This window comes from Mauremys reevesii, linkage group 8 (genome assembly GCF_016161935.1).
Source record: "Mauremys reevesii isolate NIE-2019 linkage group 8, ASM1616193v1, whole genome shotgun sequence".
Taxonomy (NCBI): Eukaryota; Metazoa; Chordata; order Testudines; family Geoemydidae; genus Mauremys; species Mauremys reevesii.
This window is the reverse complement of record NC_052630.1, coordinates 99,298,729-99,320,760: the sequence shown is the minus strand read 5'-3', so window position 1 is coordinate 99,320,760 and position 22,032 is coordinate 99,298,729. Positions and strand designations below refer to the sequence as shown.

The following is a 22,032-nucleotide window of genomic DNA, read 5'->3' as shown; positions in this document are numbered from 1 at the left end:
GCACTTTTATTCCGGAATAAGAGTGCCAAGAACTGGACTGAACTGAACTGGAAAAAGGTACTCTTATTCCAGAATAAGAGTGTCCACATGGGCAAGTATACAGGTATAACTATAGTGGCATAATTATGCTGGGAAATTTCACCATTTTGACAAGCGCTCAGATGAAATTCTACACGTTTTTTATCTGTAATCGCTGTGGGGGTTTTGTTTTGGGGCTTTTTTTTAATGGATTGTGGCTTCATGTATCTCCTAGTTCATCAAAGAGAACTATCTCCAAGTTTACTATCTAGAGCTTTCCATCTGTGACTCACCTAACTATGCCTCTACAATCTCCTTAGCCATTATAAGTGATAATTTATGTACTAAAACATGAATAAAAACTTGGTTTAGTGACAGTCAAGGTTGTAGCAGGACACACCCCTTCCATTCAAAATGTTCTAGCTCTGTTGTGGTGTAAGATAAACTGTGATGTAACATGGAAGATTCCCCACTGTGTATGTGTGAGCTGGGATGATGGTGGATATCTTTCAGATTTGCAGCTGTTCATGGATGGATGTTTCAGATTAGAATATTTTTTTGTGTTCAAATCATTCTCCCCATATCCAAAAAAATAGCCTCTCTGTATTCATTTTCCTCCTATTAAACAGTTGCCCTTCTTCTGTCTCAGATTTAGTAGCAAAATAAACCGTTATTCATCAAAGCATGTAAGTATGTGCTCAAGTCCAATTGAAGGCAAAGGAATTTAAACACACGTGCTTTGCTGAATTAGGGCCATATTGTCTGGTTATCTGTTCATGAAGGCTTCCAATATGTTGTATTTGGATTGTTTATCTAAACTGCAATTAGTTATTTTTCAATTATGTGTATATTTTCTTGGAGGGTGTTTTGACTGTTTTGGCACTGTTTGGTCACACCAGTTGGTGCACTTAGAAATGGAGACTGATGGCTAGATTCTGAAAGTTCCTGTGATATGATGATGATTACTCTGTATTGAAGTTGTAACTGGAGGCCCTAATCAAGTCTAGGTCCCATTGTTCTAGGCACTGGACAGATATATAGTAAAAGTCTGTCCCTATAATAAAAAGCTAATGATTGGTTTCTTCATTAAAGGTCCATATTAAATTTTCTGTTAGGCTAATAGTGGTGGTGGGATTTGTAGAACATACATAGATTTTATTATTCGATGTCTTATGTTGTAAAAGAGAGAATGATCTCAGCATGAAAATCCCAGCAGTTTTACCATTAAGGGGCAGACTTCATTTAAATAACACTCTTAACAAATTCCATGTAATGATGTGGAAACCCTGAAAAATGGGAACCGAGGATAAGCTTTCACAGTGGAGAAGCTGGACAATGCTAAAGTTCTTATTGTCTATATAGGGATAAATTGTCAATCCACTTTGTGGAATTTACTTAGCAACTCCAGTTGTTAAGTGGCTGTATCTTGTACTGCTAAATGGATTTACTTGTGGTTGTTTTGGCATGTAGAATGAGTTGCAAGCAGGGTGAGTCTTGTTTTAACCCCAAAGTTAGTTCCATGATCTCATTTTTTCACGTGAAAATAGTGAGGCTGATTATGCTCTCATTTAAAACAGTGTAAATTGGAAGTAATGAAAGTATGTGGAGTTACATTGGTGTAAACCAGTATAAATTAGATCAGAATCAGGCCCTGTGTTTATAATGTTGAAGCAGCAAAGAATCCTGTGGCACCTTATAGACTAACAGAAGTTTTGCAGCATGAGCTTTCGTGGGTGAATACCCACTTCTTTGCATAGCAAAATTGGAAATTTCCAGGGGTGTGTGTATATATAAGAGCAAGAGAGCAGCTAAGAGATAATTAGATCAATCAGGGAGGATGGGGCCCTGTTCAGCAGCTGAGGTGTGAAAAGCCAGGGAGGAGAAACTGGTTCTGTGGCAAGTCATTCACAGTCTTTGTTTTCCTAAACTGATGGTGTTAAATTTGCAGATGAATTGGAGCTCAGCAGTTTCTCTTTGAAGTCTGGTCCTAGTTTTTTTTTGTTGTAAGATGGCCACCTTATCTGCTATTGTTGTGTGTGGGGAGGTTGAAGTGTTCCAGGTTTTTTTTTTGTATATTTTTTCCTAATGTCTGATTTGTGTCCATTTTTTTTTTTTCTTAGAGTCCAGTTTTGGCGATGTTGTACATAGAGGCATTGCATTGGCTATATGATGGCATATATTACATTGGTGGGCGTGCAGGTGAATACGGTGATGGTGTGGCTGATCTGGTTAGGTCCTGTGATGGTGTTGCTGGTGTAGATATGTGGGCAGAGTTGGCATCGAGGTTTGTTGCATGGGTTGTTTCCTGAGCCTAGTTACTATGGTGTGGTGGTGTGCAGTTGTGAGTGAATATGCTTCAGGGTTGGCAGGGGAGTGTGGGATCATTGTCCAGGATGGGTTGTAGATGTGTTTATAATGTTGAGTGTTAAAAGAAATACCACAGACTTAGAACATTTTGATTAGACAGACATAAATGTTTAAACAGCTTCCGTGGTGGATGACTTGTCAAATAGTCTTGTTCAGTGAGGCTGACTGTACCTAGTTTGACCTGATAGTGCATCATTTGAATGTATGCTTGATAGAAATCTGTAGCCTGAAGACTACCTGAAGACTATTCTGGTAGCAGACCCTGGACAGTCTCTATAGACATAAAAGCTTTTTAACAAATGGAAGAAAATACCTTCTGGAAGCATTCTACTTGTGCTGTATGACTTGTCCCCAGTGAGTCTACCTCTGTGTGTTGTACCTGTCCTTACCTTAGTACAAGCCGATCTCCTGTGTTAGAAGTGGTTTGACAGTTGAATGAAATCATTCTTGGATTTATGCCCTTGCAGGCTAAATGCAGAGTCACTGTTTGTGAAGATCTGATGAAGTGGGTTTTAGCCCACGAAAGTTTATGCTTAAATAAAATTGTTAGTTTCTAAGGTGCCACATGGATTCCTCATTGTTTTTGCTGATACAGACTAACACGGCTACCCCTCTGAAACCTGTTTGTGAGGACAAGCCTTATGTGAATGAAATTACAAATACTGCTCATGTGTACATTGGAAGTATTATTGTAGTGAAGGGAGGAAGTATATAATACTTCAGTATCTCTCAGTGTATATATACTTTTTTGCCTTGTTTACAGATCCAACACTGCCTGGCTGGTGAGTCTTGCCACATGCTCAGGGTTTAGCTGATCGCCATATTTGGGGTCAGGAAGGAATTTTTCTCCAGGGCAGATTTGCAGAGGCCCTGGGGGATTTCACCTTCCTCTGCAGCGTGGACACGGGTCACTTGCTGGAGGCTTCTCTGCACCTTGAAGTCTTTAAACCATGATTTGAGGATTTCAGTGGCTCAGACATAGGTTAGGGGGTTGTTGCGGGAGTGGGTGGGTGGGTGAGATTCTGTGGCCTGCGTTGTGCAGGAGGTCAGACTAAAGGATCATAATGGTCCCTTCTGACCTTAAAGTCTATGACTCATTCTCAATATGTTCAACAGTAATAATCAAGACATGGAGGGTCTCATAGGGATTAATAAAGGCCAGCCGGGATGAACTGATGGCCTGAGTCTATACCTCTGGCTGTTTACTCCAGCTAGTCACTAATCTGCAAAAAATGCCTTGTGTCAAGGTAATTAATGCTGTTATCAAATGACACTAAATAAAAAGCTTAATAGCATTTTTTCTTAAATTCTGTCAGCAGCACAGCCAGCAGGCCACATGCAGCTGCATGTATTTGGAACAGCAAATGTGTTTGGGCTGCCTCTGGTGAGATGGGACAAAGAGAAATGCCTGTGGGTTGAGGAGGCGCTGCAAACTTTGCACAGCAGTGCAGACTTTCTCAGTCAGATGTGCAAGGCGGTGATAGTACTTCAAACTCTTGATTAAAGAATCTGTTCTGACAGGTCACTTTACTGCCACATAAGAGTAAAGTGTTAAATAGACCCCCCAAAACCCTCTTAAAAATAAAATTAAAGGTATCAGACCCTATATCAGATCATAAAGCCGCTGCCACTTACACAGCTAATTCCTTAGCTGCACTTCCTGAGCCCAATTTTCAGACCTGTTCTTTTGACTTTTGTGTATCCAGTTTGTGTGTGGAAATTGGGTGTTAACATTTTTTCAGATAGTCAGAGGCTGATAGAAAAATTGGCCTTTTGTATCTGACAGTATCTTCAAGGTGGTAACTTCCTGTGTGAGTATTTGGTATTCAGGATCATTTTATTAAAAAGTTAATAAGAATATTTAAATTGAGCATTTTGGTGCTTTCAGATCAAATAACCTTAGTTGTAGCCTGATTCTTGAGTTGCTAAGGTTCTTTTTAAAAATTCCTAAATATAACTATACTATCATGATGTCAAAAATCCCCTTGGCTTCACCAAGAGTGCCAGTTTTGATCACGTGCTTGACAACTTCACCCACAATCACTGTGCTGTATGCATAGAATACCCTCCCCCCCGAAAAGAAATCTGTAAAATCACTGTTGTAGCTTCCTTCAAACCCCTCCTTAATACTCACTTCTCCCAGGATGCTACAGAAAGCAGTAAGGTGATAATAGCTAGGAAGGTGGTGAGCTGAGACTACTGCTTTTGATCTGCCTGTTTGTTTTCATTAATAACAAACAAGCAAACAAAACCCCCACAACTCTCCCTTACCCACATTACATCTTGTCTTAATCTACATTGTGAGCTCTTTGGGGCTGTGACAGTGGGATATGTCTGTATCGAACTGTGAACTCCATTTTGTATTGTAACCTCAATTTTAGGACTGGAACTGGGAAGCTGCCAGGAGCAGGAGTGCCAGAGACTCTGGGAGGGGCAGCTTTGGAGCCAGAGGCTAAGTTATGAGTTAAGACAGTTTTTTTGTTTTTTGGGCTTTTTTTTGTGGCTAACCTCTGTTAAGGAAAAAAACCTCCTTGCAAAATAGTGGGTGTTGCAGCACATGATTTGGAGCTGGGGAGGAATGCTAAGGGGGTTCATAGAGAGAAGGTGTGACCGAGTAGGGAGTATTAACCTGGTAATGTTGCATGGCAGTTTTACTATTTTACTGTTGTCTGCTAACATGGTGTGTGCCTCTGTTTCCCTGGGGTACTGCACCAGTACTAGATGGTGATGGGAAATAAGGGTATGACTTCACTGAGGGATGATACTTAAGGGTATGACTTCACTGAGGGATGATACTTGACAGCCAGCACGTAAACAATGGTGGCTGCCCTTCGTAACCTGAGCCCAGGAGGAGGTTGGGGCCAGACGGGGGTGTGGCTGGGTGAGGCAGCAGGAAGAGGTTTCAGTTGGGAGTTGGCTGGGGAGATGGGGGGAGGCCCAGAACCTGGGTCTGGACCCCCTAACCCTGCAAGAGGGACCTGACTGAGGGGTCCTGTTTTCTGTACCTACAAGCTCTGTTTTAGACAGTGTTCCTGTCATCTAATAAACCTTTTGTTTTACTGGCAGGCTGAGAGTCACGGTGAATTGCAGGAAATGGGGTGTGTAAGGCTTTGACTCCCCCACACTCCGTGACAGAAGAAGAAAGGGAAACCTAGATAGAGGGGAAGAGGGATTGTGTAAGAGTCCAGAAACAGAAGAAAGTATGAGTGATTTGGGAGAGGGAGAATATTAAAAAAAAAAAAAATTCTCAGGAGATGAGTGAAATCGTAGCTCCATTAAAGTTAATGGCAAAACTCCTACCTCTGCAACAATGGAGGATGTTTACTCAAAGGTATTTCTGCATGAAAAGACTATTATTCCTTGAAGTTTCTCTTATAACAAGAAAGTCATGTTAATTATGATACTTAGTAAAGGGAAAATCAAGGTTAGAAATGCTTTATGCTGTGATATTTTTGTCCTTCAGCGTTGCCAGACTTCCCAAAAGGGACCTTCAAGTGAGGGAGAGTAAACAGTAATACTGTGCAGTTAAATGGCCTTTGTGTAACACTAGGGATGCAGTGATATCAGAACAACCCCTCAGTCGTAGGCGCCAACTCCATGGGTGCTCCAGGGCTGGAGCACCCACAGAAAAAATAGTGCTCAGCACCCACTGGCAGCCCCATGGATCAGTGCCTCCTCCTTGTCAGTGGGCCCTGCCAATCAGTTCCTCCTCCTCCCTCCCAATGCCTCCTGCCCACCACAATCAGCTGTTCAGTGCCGTGCAGGAAGCACTGAGGGGGAGGAGCAGGTGCAGGAACAGGTGGGGGAAGGGGCTGAACTGGGTGGGACAGAGCAGGAGCAGGAAGAGGCAGGGTGGGGGCGGAGCAGGGTAGGCGCACCCCCCAGGAACACAGGAAGGCAGCACCTATTCCCCCAGTAGTATATTGTAGCAGGGTTGCCACTTACTGAGCACCCCCTTTTGGCCAGAGGTCACTTTGAAGGCACCTTGCCTCTGTTATCCCCTTCTTGCAGGCCCTTAAGAACTCTACACACACATACGCTTTCTCTTGTGGCTAGCAGCACCCCCCCACCACAGGGCTGGTTAAATAACAAATGTTTCAAAATCATCAGGGTCCCAAAATTAAAGTCCATAACCGTACCACAGAAAGTCATACTCAGCCCTAGTTCTGCCCTACCCAAAGCCACCAGTCCCAACCCTTTCTAGCTGGATCTCTAGCCATGGCTTCCTTCTCTCATCAGCCACCCCCTGCAGCTTCCCGCTGCTCTTTATAAGGAATCCCCTGATCTAGCCCAGGTGTGCCTCCTTCGTAATCATGGTTGGGTGAACCCAGACCCTCCAATCCTTAAGGGGCAAGCCACTGTATTACATACATATGACATCTATTTTCTAAATATTATTGTTCTGAAAGCTATGTTCTGAAATCAGACAAAAATTGACCCCGCACTGAGCTCCCCACACCCAGACCCCTCCCGCTGAGCCCCAACTACTTTCACCTGGACCCCCCGTGCAGAGTCCCATTACTGTTCACCCAGATTGCCCCACACAGAACCCTTTCAACCCACACCTGGACCCCCCCACACACTAAGCTCCTCCATGCTTGGATCCTGGTTTGCTGAGCCTGCCTGCCCGCACCTGGCACAGAGGGGCAGGGCCCTGGGGTGTTTCTGAGGTAGGCCAGTCCTTGCACTGTCAAGGTTGGGTGCAGGGGGGAGGAGCTGCAGTTATCTCTCACCTCTGTGCAACCAGTGACCTGTGCCCCCCAATGCCATGATGGAGTTTTCACATTTATTTGACAAATAAAATTTGCAGGATTTTGCAGAATCTTAAAATATTGTGCACATAATTTTTAGGCGCAGAATGCCCTCAGGAGTAATTGTACTCACTATGAGCTAGATTGTACTAACAGCATTTAGCCTGCAATAAGAGGTGGTGGATGGACCATTATGCTTCAGAGAGACAGTCTGCCAGAGCTTCCTGGTGTATGGAGTAGCACACAAACTGCTAGCACCCCTTGAAGGGGTGCATCCTGCAGTCTCTGGTGCCCGTTCAGTGGGCTGTGATAGGTATTAGTTTTGTTGTCTAATGTGCTACTGCAAGGCGTTCAGATACTACAATGATGAGTGCAGTATAAGAACCTAGAGAATAGACTCAAAGCTCTAGTTTCTCCAACTCCTGGCTTTCTTTGGCATTGATCAGTAGCAACTCTGTTCTCCTAAAAGGGTTGTGATTTTCATCATCGCTTATATGGGCTGCCAAAGGTGATGGAAGGTGTCTTGCTCCTTTCTCTCTTTGCCCCCGCTGTGTGCCAGCATAAGGGCTGGTCGTGCTCTATCCCTCTGTTTGTAAAATCAAAATCTTGTTGAGTGTGTCAGTAATTTCTGACACTCATTTAAGTTTTTAAAAAAGTCACTTGGCAGAGCTAAAAACTTAGGCTCACCCAGAGACTACAGTGTAAGTGGAATCTGTGTTTTTGATTAAAGTTAATGGAAATGCTGAATGGCTGTAAGCTTCACAGCTCTTGTGATAGTCTCATTAATTCAGCCAGAGATCACATGGTTCTTTGCCTCACTAAAGGAAATCTGCTACCAATATTGCATGAAAATGTATTTCTTATCTAGACCATATCGGAGAAAATTTGAGGATGAGCAGTGCACCTATTTGGCGATGTTAATCTAGAGATCTGTGCTTATAAGAAACATGTAGTATTTTGAGTATAGTACTTGCTGTTTGCCCTCTATAGACTTGTACCTCTTTGGATTCTTTGGAATGTGGGCTGCTGCGTATCATTCTGCTTCTGAAAATGCCAGCATCAGATTGGATCTGAGACGTCAGTGTCATTACGTCAGATGACTTAAAAAAAATACAAATTTAAAAGAAAAATGTATCCTGCCCTTCTTAACTTCTCATTGTCCTGTATTGTTCTCCTTTTCCCTGACTTTTCACTCCACTCTCCCTGCATTTCCCAGTGGTAAAATGGAGGGGAAGAACAAACCAAGTGAGGCCTTTTTATTTTCTTTATTTCCACATTTGAGTCTATGGTTTGGCTGATGACACAGCTATGGAATGAGAAACTCAAGGAACTGCTTTATTGCCATTTCAGCCCTTTAATAAAAATATAATTTTACTTCTACAACGTCACATGTCTAAATGCTGTTTAAAAAATTGGTGCTCTTCCAGTTGACTGTTCTGGTGTCAAAATTATTGACAGAAAGTATTTGGCCCAAAATTTTGATGTTTATATTTTTAAAGCTTACACAAAATAAATGTTTCCATTATTTATGTTTAAATCCCAGGTAGTTGTTTTTAAACAAATAAACATTCCCCTGTGATATTTGCAGTCCAAATACTGCAACAGTGTGAACCAGAAAGTGAAACTGATTTTTACCAACTTTCATTGTCCAAGTTAAAAAATGGAAAAAGTAACTAACAAATGGCAGATGTGATAAAAATAAATAGATTTTTTCATAATTTTAGGTGTAATAATTTTAAGTAGACATTAACAACAAATTAGGTGTTCCTTTAAATATCCATGTGGTATGTTTACTCCTCATATAATATTTCCGTTTTAAAAAAGAATAATGTAAAGTGATACCAGTATATTTCTTAAGAACTAAATAGATCTATGTATAGGGTTGTGAATTAGTACTTCACCTTTTGTAGGAAGCAGGAAGGTCAAAGGGAAAATTGTGCAGGTTGATGCGATTCTAAAGAATTATATATTTATACATATTGGTATAATGTATTGCTGTTATGTGGATCTTAAAATAATCTTTATCCGGGATTAAGAGTTTCTGATTTACCAGTGACCTGTTTTCAGAGTGTTACAAAATCATTATGTATGCAAGTACAAGATGAAAATGCTGTACAATGTGAGGTTAGAGAAAAGCAGTTGTACAGCAGCGTAAGCAATGACTGTCGAGATGCTGTACCTACCTTGCCAGATAAATGACTACAGTGTTTTAAGGAGAAATCTGCAGAGTAGAACACTCACCTTATGAAAGCACTTTCTTGTAGCAGAAAATACTTTAAAAGTACTATGGGGCCCACACGCAGAAGAACATTGCTAGGGGTTTCCCCCCACTGCTTGTTTCTTACATTAGGATTCTGAAGTTCTGACATCCTCCTTTTTGTTGGAGGACTCAAGAAAGATTTTTTGAAGACTTGGATGGGGACATCACAGGAGGATGAAACCCAAGCTGCTGCTCTCTCAGAGTCTCTTGAGAGGGGCCAGGGAAATTGACTGAATCAGGACTGCATAAGCATGGAGACAGAATTCTTCTTCTGTCCCTCAAGATGCTCTTCTAGCCAAGGGCTGAAGTGCATTGGCAGCTCAGTATAGGGAGACGTATTGCCACTATCTAAGCTATCCCTGTTGTGGATATGTGGAAGATGCCCATTTTCAGGGCTGTCTATCAGGGATCATTCACCAGCCCTAAATTCACATGAACAAGTAATAAATTAATTAAAATAAACTGGGCATAAAGAAGGTTTTAAGTTATATTAGAGGAATACTAGTATGGATATTTGTTTGGATTTTTAGCTTTTTGCATAAAAATAAAATCAACATGAAATTTCATCTTCATTTAAGGTGTTTGACAACTTAATCAAGGGGGGAGAGATAGCTCAGTGGTTTGAGCATTGGCCTGCTAAACCCAAGGTTGTGAGTTCAATCCTTGAGGGGGCCATTTGGGGAACTGGGGTAAAAATCTAGGGAGATTGGTCCTGCTTTGAGCAGCAGGTTGGACTAGATGGCCTCCTGAGGTCCCTTCCAACCCTAATATTCTATGATGAATAAACCAGGCAAGGTTTCCCTATGCTGGTTATGAAATTAGTGTTTCATAACTTATCTGCAAAAAACATTTTCCATTGGGGGTGCTGGAAAGAGGGACAGAAAAGCTTTATGCTTCCATTTTAGCTATATTACAGTTATTAGGATTATATCATCTCTTTTACTTATCTGCATGTCAAAGATAGGGTGACCAGATGTCCCGATTTTATAGGGACAGTCCCAATTTTGGGGTCTTTTTCTTATATAGGCTCCTATTACACTTGCTGTCTGGTCACCCTAGTCAAAGTGCCTTTAGCTATAAACATAATTTGATTAAGGGCTGTAATCCTGCAAACCACTACTCCCTTGAACGATCCACCTTGAAGATAATGGGACTACTTGCATGAGAGAGGATTGAGAATTTGGGCTCTAAGGTCTGATCCTGCAAAGGCTTACACACATGTTTTAACTTTACTGTGGTGACTAGTCCCATTGAAATCAGTGGAACTGCTCATGGCAGTAACATTAAACACACACATAGACCCTGATCCTGCAAAGACTTAACTTTGTCCGTCTAGGCTACGAGAGATCATTATCTTATGAGGTTAACATCCCAAAATGTTGTTTAATTTTAGAGAATGGGAGTTCCATGTTAAACTTTGGTTACAAGGTTTAATATTTGGAATACATATTAATTTAAAAAATAGCTATAGGATTGCAAAAAAATTGCTGGGGAAAGCAATGCTCATTTTGTTTTCTGTATTCCTAAATCTTGGAAGTAAAGTACAGTTTTCCAGTTTGTTGTTTTAATTGAAATGTTATAGATCTGCCTCTACGGTGTGTACAAACACCTTCTGGTCTTTTGTTTTAAATATATCAGTATATAAACATGAAAATCCCTGATGCCCCATATCCATATAATATTTAAAATTTGCTTCTTCAGCTAACATTTAACCCCTCCTTCCCCCCTTAGAACAAAATAAATCCTTGTTCTAAAGGACTTGACTAAAGAAATCAGAATTCTCACATTCAGTGAGGAAATACTTCCAAAATTTTTCAAAAATATTACTCCCAAATATAAGTACCACCAACCACTTCACATAGTATTCTGCCCTGTGCTTATGCATGTTGTTGTTTTTACTAAAATGTTTACATAATGGTTGGGTTTGATGGTCAAAATTTGAATAGTAATTTGAGGGGAGATTAACAGTGCCTTCAGGCACTCTCAGTCATGCATATTGTAGTGTTACGTATTTTTATTTCCAGGAATACTGATTTATGCATTTTCATGGGACCTTGTCGGTGTCCCTCTTTTTTAATCACTAGCATGACGGATTAACAGTAAAAGACAGCACCATTTTTTGTCTTCCTCTCAGGCTACTCATCTGAGAAAAGATTCTTGTCTAGCATGTTAGATTGTAGATTGCTCACAGCTGGCAACTGCAAATTCTTGACTTAATTGGTTATGTCAGACATGTAAGTGTAGTACAAAGAAGACCTGACACAGGAAGCAAAAAAGATCATTTTTTTCCAGATCAGGGTATAGTTATGGACAGCTTCTGAATGTTATGGGGGGATGTCTTTGATCCTTTCTGTTTTCCTCTTCTACTTGGGAGGCAGGGGAGAAGACATAATTGGGAGGTAGGGGATTGGAATAATAAACAAACAAGATATCGCTGGTCATGGCAGCACTTCACTGTGTGCTAAAGACTGAAATAATTGAGAGATGTTTCCTTTTGCTATGTTTTTGGGTGTTTAAAAATGTAACTACTCACTGTGTTTATATTGTGAACATCTAACACTTAATAAAAGCAATCTTCACTTGGTTACCATGAGTAATTTCTCATTTTGGAGCCACCCTGCTTTTATCCCGTAACAGAATCTTATTTAAATAACCACAGCTTTCCTTTAGATCCCATTTATATTCAGATCAGTTTATAACCTTCTAATTCATAAGGCCATGTGATGAGCTATCATCTGAATCTTCCTAAGTATACTTTAAAAGATGCCTCACTGGGGTTTGTTGTTGTGCAGTCACTTACTCACATGAATAAGCATCATATAATACCCCTGATAATCATGTGATTAGTTGCTAAGCAGTGTGTGTATTTTGCTGTGGACAGGGAGATAATAGGAAATGTTCCCCTTTTCACTCTCACCTATTTCATATTGATGCTCATGTAAAAATGCAGCAAAACATTTTAACCCAAAAGAATCTGCCTGTTTCCAGAACATGTAACACTACTAAATACCAATCATTACTTGAAATACAAAGCAGACTTTTTTTTTTTTAAATGGGGCCAAATCTTTGTTGAGCTGCCTAACTCGAATAAATGTCCATAGTGTAGTGGGGTGGCTGCTCTATCACTCCCTTTTCTGCGCAAACATGGCACAGCAAGTGCTCCCTGTCTAGTTTCCTCCTCTTTGGTAGTTCCACTGTGACACAGAATGTGTAGGTCACAATGTTATCCCCCTGCCTGAGTGAGAGAGAGACGTGCTAGTGCTAAACTGTGTGTCAGCTCCCTAGAACACCAGTCAGTTACCACCCAAACAAACTCCTCCGGACTTTGCCTTGCCAATTCCCCAAACTCCCCGATGCGTCCGCCTGTAGTGTCCATCCCCTGACACTGGACACTCACAGTAATTATCAGGTAAGGGGTCCCCAAAGAGAGAGCGTACACACAGCTGGAAGGTTGCAATTCAGGATCAGATCCTTTATAATAACACAACACTGTAATCTATTTATGGTGAAAACAAATATAAGTTCATTAGCCAAGCACAGAGAATCACAGATTCAAGTGAGTATTGAGTCGGAATAAAGTAAACAGAAATGGTTACAAATAAAACAAAAGTATAACATGCTTTCTAGAGTCTAAAACTTAACATATTACATCCCTTGCCTAAAGCATTTTCTTACCCTCAAAGTCTTTCTGCAGAGCTTGCTGGTTTTTCAGTCCGTGCAGGATCCATCTTAAAAACTTGTTAAGCCTTCATAAACATTGGGTGATGATAAGCAGCAGTGTGTCAAATAGTGGGGAAGTGTTCAGCTTCTCTGTTAGTCTATTTAGCACTTTCTTTAATAACCTGGAAGAAAATCACAGGTGATGTTAAATTTGTGGGGAGGGTTTGAGGCCACCAGTCCAGAGGACAGAGAAATCATACAAAGGGACTCAGAGAGATAAGGAGCATAGGCAACAAGTGATTACAGAAGATCCAGTTTGGGAAAATGCTGACTTTCTCCCCAGTTGTATTAGTCTGGAACATCCATAACTCAGTGAGAGGAAGAAACTTTGGAAGTGATATTTGGTAGAGGCCTGAAGATGATGATGAACAAATTAGAGATGAGTTACAATGTGATATGGCTGTAAAAGTTGCATTTGGGGGCTGGATACACAAAGACATCATGTCGCAGAGTAGGGAGGTTGACTTATCTGGGTGTATGTATCACTTTCAGTAGGCGGCTCTGGTGCGACCCCACCTGGGGATCATTGAGGCACTGCTCTACCAGAAAGATGGGTGGGTTTACAATGCCAGAACAAAAAGGATCATAATTTGTAAAGAAAAATCATAAACCTAGATAAATATAGCTTGGCTTCAGGGTTGGACATAAATCGACAGATATGCAAAGGGTGAATATTTTTCTCCTGGAGGGAGAGAAATTATTTAGTGTTTTATAAGAAGGAATAACTAAACACTGATGGGATCACATTAAGAAAAGCATCCTGAGAGAGAAATTTGTTTGGCTGTGGAATAGTCTCCCAATGGAAAACCCCTTTGCTTGGGATACTTAAAACTAGACTGGACAAAAATGCTAGGACGTGTACTGTAGGAAACAAGCATATATTGACAGGAAATGGCCTGCAGGGTCCTTTCTGTGTCTGCCTTCTGTGATTCTTGCAGGTCAATGCAATCACGTCTTTGCAGATGCAACACCTTGCTCATATCATAGGCTCTCTGCATTGAGAGAAGAATCTAACAGGCTGTGTGCATTCAGCTGACACTATAGCCTTCCGTATGAGGTTGCCAGGAGTTTTATTGAGTCCTAAAGGTTGATTGGCATATTGCATAAATATTCTCAACTATTTTGCTAACCTTGACCCAGACTGGCAGAAACCTGGGGGACAAGGAGGGCACTGAGGAGGGCAGTGTTGTATCGTTCCACTCTCTCCCCTCCCCCTGTAACTCCTACGTCAATGTTGAATGGATTCCATGGTGTGGAAATCCCAGCAGTTGGCATGGGATTTCTTGGTACTGTGACTTCCACAGGAGTGTGATGTCTGGGGGCTGGAGGGGCTGAGGGAACCTGTGATGGATTGAACGGGCACAAGGCTGTCATAGGAGTGTACCTGGTGAACTAGTGACTCCATAAAGATCCTCAGGTTTTGGGAGCTGAACCTGCTGGTTATTCTATGAGATGTAAAGCCTGATGCCTCCGCAGCTGGTGATGTTTAAGTGGAAACTCCATGATGGGGACCTTGCAGCGTCTGACATTTCCTACGTCTGATTTTCTTGTGTGGGGCTGACCTCGTCTCATATTGTATGATTAATATGAAGCAATTTCCTCTCAACATGAACTATAAGAAAAATAGGTGATTAATGATGCCGTGCCTCTGACGTACAAATATGTAGTTTCACACCGTTTTTTCTGATGAGTAGATTTTTTTCCCCCTGCAGTTAGTAGACATTATTAAACGGCTTTAATGCAAGTAGTATACTGCCATAAATCTACTGTTAATTAAGTCATGTATCAAGTATTGTCCCAACAAACACTATTGTAAACGATGGCTTCAGTTTTCCAAAATTCTGTTTTAAATATAAGGAATATAGATACAAAGTTTAAACACTGATTTAAGTATCTGAAATAAGGTTAAGCAACAATGAAAAGCGTCTGTTTGTGAGAACATGGTGAAGAAGAGTGTCACAGTTCAGGGTAACTGCATTCGTATTACCCTCCTGTGGTCCACCAAGGGCACCCACTTAACAGTTCCTGGATCCTCAGCTGTCACCTCTCTGGAGCAGCAACCCACATCTCTCTCCCTCCTGACCAGTGGTTTTCTGGGCTGCACGAGTCCCTGCCTATACTGTGATATTCCCAGCAAGCCAGACTGCCGAACACGCCAATGTGTGCACTTTTCTTTCTCTGTGAAGGCTATGAACAGCATAATTGCACTCAGTTACAAGTTACAACACAGCTTTTTATAAGCAAGCAATTTATTTTTAAGGTGAAGGCATTACTGATAACACACATTAAAAACAATAAAAGACTGTACACATATGCTAATAAGCTTATTAGATGCCATCCGTTAGCCTGAGGAGGCCGTAGTAGGTCAAATCCTTCCAACCATTCTGCAAGAATTGGGGGCCTCCTTTGGACAGAAGGTCCTGTCCATTTGCCAGATTACAAAGAAGACCCGGTGTCAGCTTAAATTTAGGCTATTTATTTACAGGGTTTTTTTCTTTGTTGGTTTCTGGAGAATTTAATTTGAACTAGTATATGGGAGCCTCCCAAAAAGGTGGCACCTCTCTTGGGGGATTTCAGCCTGGCTGATTTGCCTCAGTTACCCACTGTTTTTAGTTCCTGGAGGAGCTGTAGTATCCCTCTCTTATGGAGTAGATCACAATTATACATAAACCATTAATTTTAAACACTGGACTCCAGAAATACTGCATGGTGTTGCAATATTTGTTACATCTCCCCCGCCAGAGGTTAGATACAATCCTGGCCCACAATAATACATTAACTTGATACAATGAGGTCATTTAGGATATTGCAGGAAATTGCCACATCTGCCATGTATCTTTAAAATATTTTCTTTGGTGTGGGAAATACAAATTTAAAATATATGTCGCTTCAAGTCCAACTTTAGCGAATTCATAAAGATATACATATATAAAATGTATTGGAAGTTCAGATGTTTAATTGGACAATTATGTCCACGTTAGTGTATTTAAAGTTGTTAAGAAATAAATCTACAGGTCTAAATTATTGTTTAGGGGGTACATGATTTTGTAATTACAGAGCCAATTAAAGATCCTTTTGTAAAATCATGACACTATACGTTGGGCCCGTCAGCACAAATGATTCTCCGTAAGTGTACAGAATGAGACTTAATCAACTTATATTTGTAAATTTTCTCCATACATTTCATAGTTAGGCAGAACATCTAACAATTAGTTAAACCCATGTAAACTTTATTTGCCTATTTTCATGTGGAGTTTGTGCATCTATTTAACTAATCTATGAATAACTCCTGGAGACAAAATGAAATAGTCTGGTAGAGAACTGCCAAAAATAGATCCTTGCCAGTTTTCCTGAGAAGCTGGCAGCACTATCCTATCCTCCACATTAAGTTTAAGCCAAAAATGTGTGGGGTAGCAGACGGAGCTTCATGCGAACATTCTTCAGTGAGTCAGAAAGGGAACAGCGTAAATAGTAAGTTTAGTATATTCCAAAATCCACTGATGTCAGCAAACATCAGCAAAGCAAACTTTGTTTTTTGTTTTAAATCTTCTAATTTTAGGAGCAGGTTTCAGTTCCTGTTTATCATCCAACTCCTAGCCAGACTCGGCTAGCAACACAACTAACAGAAGAGGAACAAATTAGAATAGCGCAAAGGATAGGCCTTATACAGCACCTGCCTAAGGGAGTCTATGATCCTGGACGAGATGGCTCGGAGAAGAAGATTAGAGAGTAAGTTACACAAACTAGTAGTTTTAAGGTGGCGGTGGTTTATTTTTTGGTTTGTTTTTTTAAATGACATTTCTGCTGGAAAGTGGATCTTGGGAGAAGACTTTTTTTCTCTTTTTTGTGCTTTGTTATATTTTTCATCTCACTTTCCTTGATTAGCAATGAGATGATATACCCTAGGGCAGGGGGTGGGCAAACTACGGCCTGCGGGCCGGATCCAGGGAAATCAGGAGCACAGACAACAGTCCCTCATGAGGAGGGAGGTGCTGAGTCAAGAGAGAGGGGCCTGGCCTAAACAGAAAAGTTGCATTGTTTAACGACAGGTGTGATTTTAAAAAACTGATTTAGTTAAACCAGTGCAGCTTTGTGTGGACACACTGTTTTAAGAGTGTTTAGTTTAAGTTGATTACAAACAGGTTCTCACATAATCCCATGATTCCAGGAGCTCTGGCTTTAAAAATAAACACTAGATAGCACGAGATTCACAATAAAATCATGGGAGTTGGCAACATTGTGAGCTTATGCCACTAGAAAGCACCATTCCAGAGCTTTTCTTCCTTGAAAGCTATATTCTTCAAAATGGCAACATCTGCCACTGTAAATCATTCCAAAATATAGAAAAAAGGAACTGCACCTAGGAATGTTCATGTCAGAATCTCACAGAATCGGTTGAACTGAGCAGCAGCCTTTTCAGTTATGGCACAGAGCACAGCATTGATTGTGAGTGCCTGAAGGAAATGGCCTGTTGGAGGAGATGGAGACCAGGGGAATTACAGTAGTTGTGGCTTCTTCAGTTTCGAGGGCCTTTTTACGTTGATCAAACAGGTTACAGTGTTTGATAGAGTCAAATCATCCCCCTGTGGGTTATAACCACACAGATCACTGGAAACTGAGCTTGCATTCAGCATCCTCCTAATTTTGTTGGATGGGAGGGGGGTGCCCTTCCCCCACATGGGTAGATTACACAGAGTGAGGAGTTGGGATAAAAAGCATTACTGTGGCAGGATGTGCCAGAGGCTAATGTCATCCACATGGAGGCTCTGTGGGATTTTAGGGACATAGCATTGAGAACACTCCCAAGAAAGCTAGTGCTGATGGCATTAGTGTTACTTTACCCAGGAAATCCCCACCCTGTCTATGAGAGGATGAGGTGAAGAGAACAGCTTCCCTGCCTGCCCCGTCCACACCTGTGGAGCCCAGCCCCAGCAGAGGAGGCTTATATGGGGCTGGGGGAAGTGAGGCAGTGGCACAGAAGAATTGCCCCCTTCAACACCCCTTCCTCCAGTTTGCAAGTTTTTTGTCCCCTCCCCATGTGGACTTGGAGGGATGATTTGGCCTAAATGTTTTTGTCCCATAGTTTAACTCTGAGAACCTTGTTGTTTTTTTAAAGTGAAGTTTTGATTAATATTTATAAGGCAACTACTGCAAATAGCTTCGTACCCGGGCATGTCACTTACTCATTTTAAAGTAGAAATAGCTTTGCTGGCTGGAGAAGTCCACTTTTAAAAAGCATTAAAGAATAGGTAGTAATAGAATTATTTACTTACATAGAGCCATTGTAAAGCACAGTCCTTCCCAGGCAAAGATGACAAAGTCCTACCCCATGGAGTTTAAATTAAATACGTGCAACTGTGGTAACCGAGGGGGAGTGGAGGAGAGGCAGCCGTAAATGGTGAGAGTCAGAGAGGTTGTCCCCTTTATGAGAGCTGAGGATGCGCAGTACTGTGCAAGAAGTACACCACCTCGAGCAAGCTCAGCCCATAGTGTGGCCATGCCCTGCAGGTCACGCATGGTGTGTTTTCACATGGTTCTCATTATCTACATTTTATTTAAATTATTTTATTTATGGGAGGGGCAGGAGGAACAATGAAGGGTTTAATTCAGCCTTCTACTTTTACAAGGTTAATCTTTATTTTAATTTTTGTTATCATAAATAGTGTTGGGCATAGAATTAAGGAGACTTGTTAGCTTCATTAACGTAAAATGTATTCAGATGTTGATGTGATAATAAACTTATCCTGGTGCTTTTCTCCAATAAACATAGTAGCAGGGTAGGTAATACTGCTACTTAACTTTCCAAAGCGATAAGAGTATCTTAACATTTCTCCAACTTCTTTTTCCTCAGATGTGTGATCTGTATGATGGACTTTGTTTACGGGGACCCTATCCGATTTCTGCCATGCATGCACATTTACCACCTGGACTGTATAGATGACTGGTTGATGAGATCGTTTACATGCCCCTCCTGCATGGAGCCAGTTGATGCAGCACTGCTTTCATCATATGAAACTAACTGAGCCAGGGTTTTGCCTCTGACTCATCAAGGAAACCATCCATTTTAATGGGTTTGATCCTTTGTCATTCAGCCCAAAGAGCCAGGGATTAGGAATTAAGATCATGCACAAAAAGTACATTTCCTAACAATTCCTGAATGGCTGCAGATATTGGAAAAACACATAATATTTTAGAGAATATAGAAAAAGTAGGAAGTTATTTTATGTAAAGCCTTGACCCAATATTTAAAAACATAGTTGTTCTTTAACGCCTGTTCTTATACACATACATAGGAATTGTATAAAGTTTTAAAAAAACCTGTAAATGTTCAAATTGAGTGTATCAAATGTTCTTAGACGCGAGATAAGGATATTTTTTCCTAAAATAAAGTAAAAATTTTTGTTCTGATTCCTTTCACAGGTTCCTGGTATTTGGGTCAAGGCTTTATTAAAAGCTACGTTTTATAACACTGGCACAAAGAAATAGTTTTAAGCTTGTTTGCACAGTTCTTTTTTTTCCATTGGAAATGGAATCCATTGCCTTAGGTCTTTTTAAATAGTGTATTGTTATCGTTGGGCTGGCTCTACGCTTGAAATCCAGTTTATTTATAATGTGTTAAAAGTGCTATATTTTGTTTGCAGTTAGGATTATGCAGAATTCAGTGATCTCCTAGCCTGTAAGCAAATGGAGATGCACTGTCCCTTTTCTATAAGTGACAATTCAATGCAAGGATGCAAAACAAATCTGCCAGTTAAATTTTGTTTTACCCTTTTCTGTTTGTTTTTCCTTAATTTGCTTCCGTTTTGATCAGACAATGATGCTTAAACTTAAGTGTCAACATTTTTGATTTATTATGTTAAAAGTGGACCACTGTGCTTCAGGACAAGATGAAAATGGAGCCATGGTGATTAAACTGTTCAGAACCATTTATTCCCGTTCTTACAAAATTAATGTCAGCGTTGATTACTTCTCCTGCCATACCCCCGCCCCCAATGTCTTACACCATAGCAAAAGGGTACTGCATCTCTCCTTCCTGTAGTTCTTCTTAGGTTATTGAAATTAAAAATAAACATACTGTATCTCAGACTCGGAATGAAATGTATTTGTTAAGTCCTACTGGTGGACATTTCAGATATATGAACTGTGTTTTATGTTTTGCACATAAATGTTGTTCATATATAAACACAATTTCATAGTGATCAAAGGGAAAAAATAGTACAACTGAAGTAGAAGTGATACAAGAGTCTACAATTCTGAAGCAGAAAAGGTATGTGCTTGGTAGCAAAAACTGTAGCTTTCAATCTTTGTATCTGCTTAGCATGTGTTTATTTTTTTTTTCTTAAATGTACTCTACTGCAGTGGTCCCCAAAGTGTGAGGCATGCTCCCCTGGGGGGGCACAGAGGAATGTTTGGAGGTGGCACGGTGGGGCCTGGGCCAGCCCCCACAGGGGGCAGGGAGGGAACACACCCAGCCCCACTCTGCCCCCAGCCCAGCTCCGATCTCAGCTGCAGCTCTGCTCTGCCCTTAGCTGCCGCTCCAATCTGTCCCCTGCTCTGCCCCCATCCCAGCCCCACTCTGCCCCTGCTCCATCCCCAGCCAGCTCTGCCCTCATTCCCTCTCTGCCCCCAGACCAGCTCCTCCCAGATCCCCAGCTCTGCCTTCAGTCCAAGCTCCTCTGCTAAGACAACTGTGCAGTAATGGAGGGGAGACTTGGACAGATTCCATTACGGGTAAGGGGGGGCAGGGACGGTGATAGGAAAAGTTTGGGCACCGCTGCTCTACTGTGACTTTTATACACTCAGTGCGAAGCTGCTACATTGAGACAGCTCAGTCTAGTAAAATGGGATGCAGCCTGAAGTTAACCGCAATGAATAAGGGAACATTCTTGATTGTTCTGTGTATATAGTTTGAGTGCTTGATGTAACAATTTATATTTAAACACACAAGTACGTTGAAAACACTGTGTACTTATAATATAGAGCAATTATATGTCATTAATGATTTTTAAAGGTTGGTCAGTAGAATGCAGAATCAACATGTTGGTTTATTTATTAGCCCTACAGCTGAAAGCTACACACTGTATTGTATATGAATTCTGTAGGTATTCAAAAACAGTTCAGCAATCTACAGTACCAGATTCATTGAAATTGTAATGCATTGCCTGATTCCCCCCGCCTTCCCCTTTATCTCACACTCTCTCTCTCTCTGACTTAATTACATGTAGCAATTCTGATAGGAAAGACCTGAAATTGTGCAATGTTCTCAGTGGCAAATCATTGGGGGTGGTGGTGGTGTGGGTGTGTGTTTTGTAACATCATAATGTCCATGTTTGTCAAGTATTCTAGTCAGATTTTTTTCCTTGATTTTTAAAATTGGCAAATGAACAATTTTTAAACATCTTTTTCATGTTGGTATTTGACTATTATAATATGTGATCATGAAAGATTTGGAAGGCGCATTGAAATGACTGGTTATCCAGCTGAATGGTTTCCAGGCACTTTGTATTGTTGAACTTTTAACACTGATATACAGTGTTAAGAGAAACAAAGGTATGCTTTAATTCCAAAAACAAATTTTAATTTAAAATATGTAATATAATGAATACATTAATTGATTTTAAACTTCTAGGTCCAATGCTGTTGCATAATAGACTTGCTTTTCCATAACTAAATAGCCTAAATTCAGATTTTTGAGGGGCTTTTAATTCATACACCCAAAATGAATAAGTAATTTACTTAAGCCCAGGAAAAAATAGTTTCAAGAGAACTGTGTAGACTGAGATTGTAGATCACTTGGATTCTAGCCCCAGCTCAGAAACTACTTCCTTTGTGTCTAATTCCCCCCTCCGTTAAAAATTAGGCTAATACTTGCTTCCTACTTTGCAGGGGTGTTCTGAATTAATTATTGACACCTCA

General features: G+C 40.8%; 2 protein-coding genes across 4 annotated transcripts in view; both read left to right on the top strand.

Moving 5' to 3' along the window:
- The window catches only part of RNF11 (ring finger protein 11), a 37,102-nt gene extending 17,058 nt beyond the window's left edge, over positions 1-20,044 (top strand). Inside the window, exons 2-3 of the mRNA XM_039484163.1 lie at positions 16,676-16,845; positions 18,968-20,044. Coding sequence (XP_039340097.1) covers positions 16,676-16,845; positions 18,968-19,139 — 342 coding nt within the window. The 3' untranslated portion in view covers positions 19,140-20,044. The remainder of the gene's footprint in view (positions 1-16,675; positions 16,846-18,967) is intronic.
- The window catches only part of C8H1orf185 (chromosome 8 C1orf185 homolog), a 110,894-nt gene that overhangs the window by 77,880 nt on the left and 10,982 nt on the right, over positions 1-22,032 (top strand). The window lies entirely within an intron of this gene.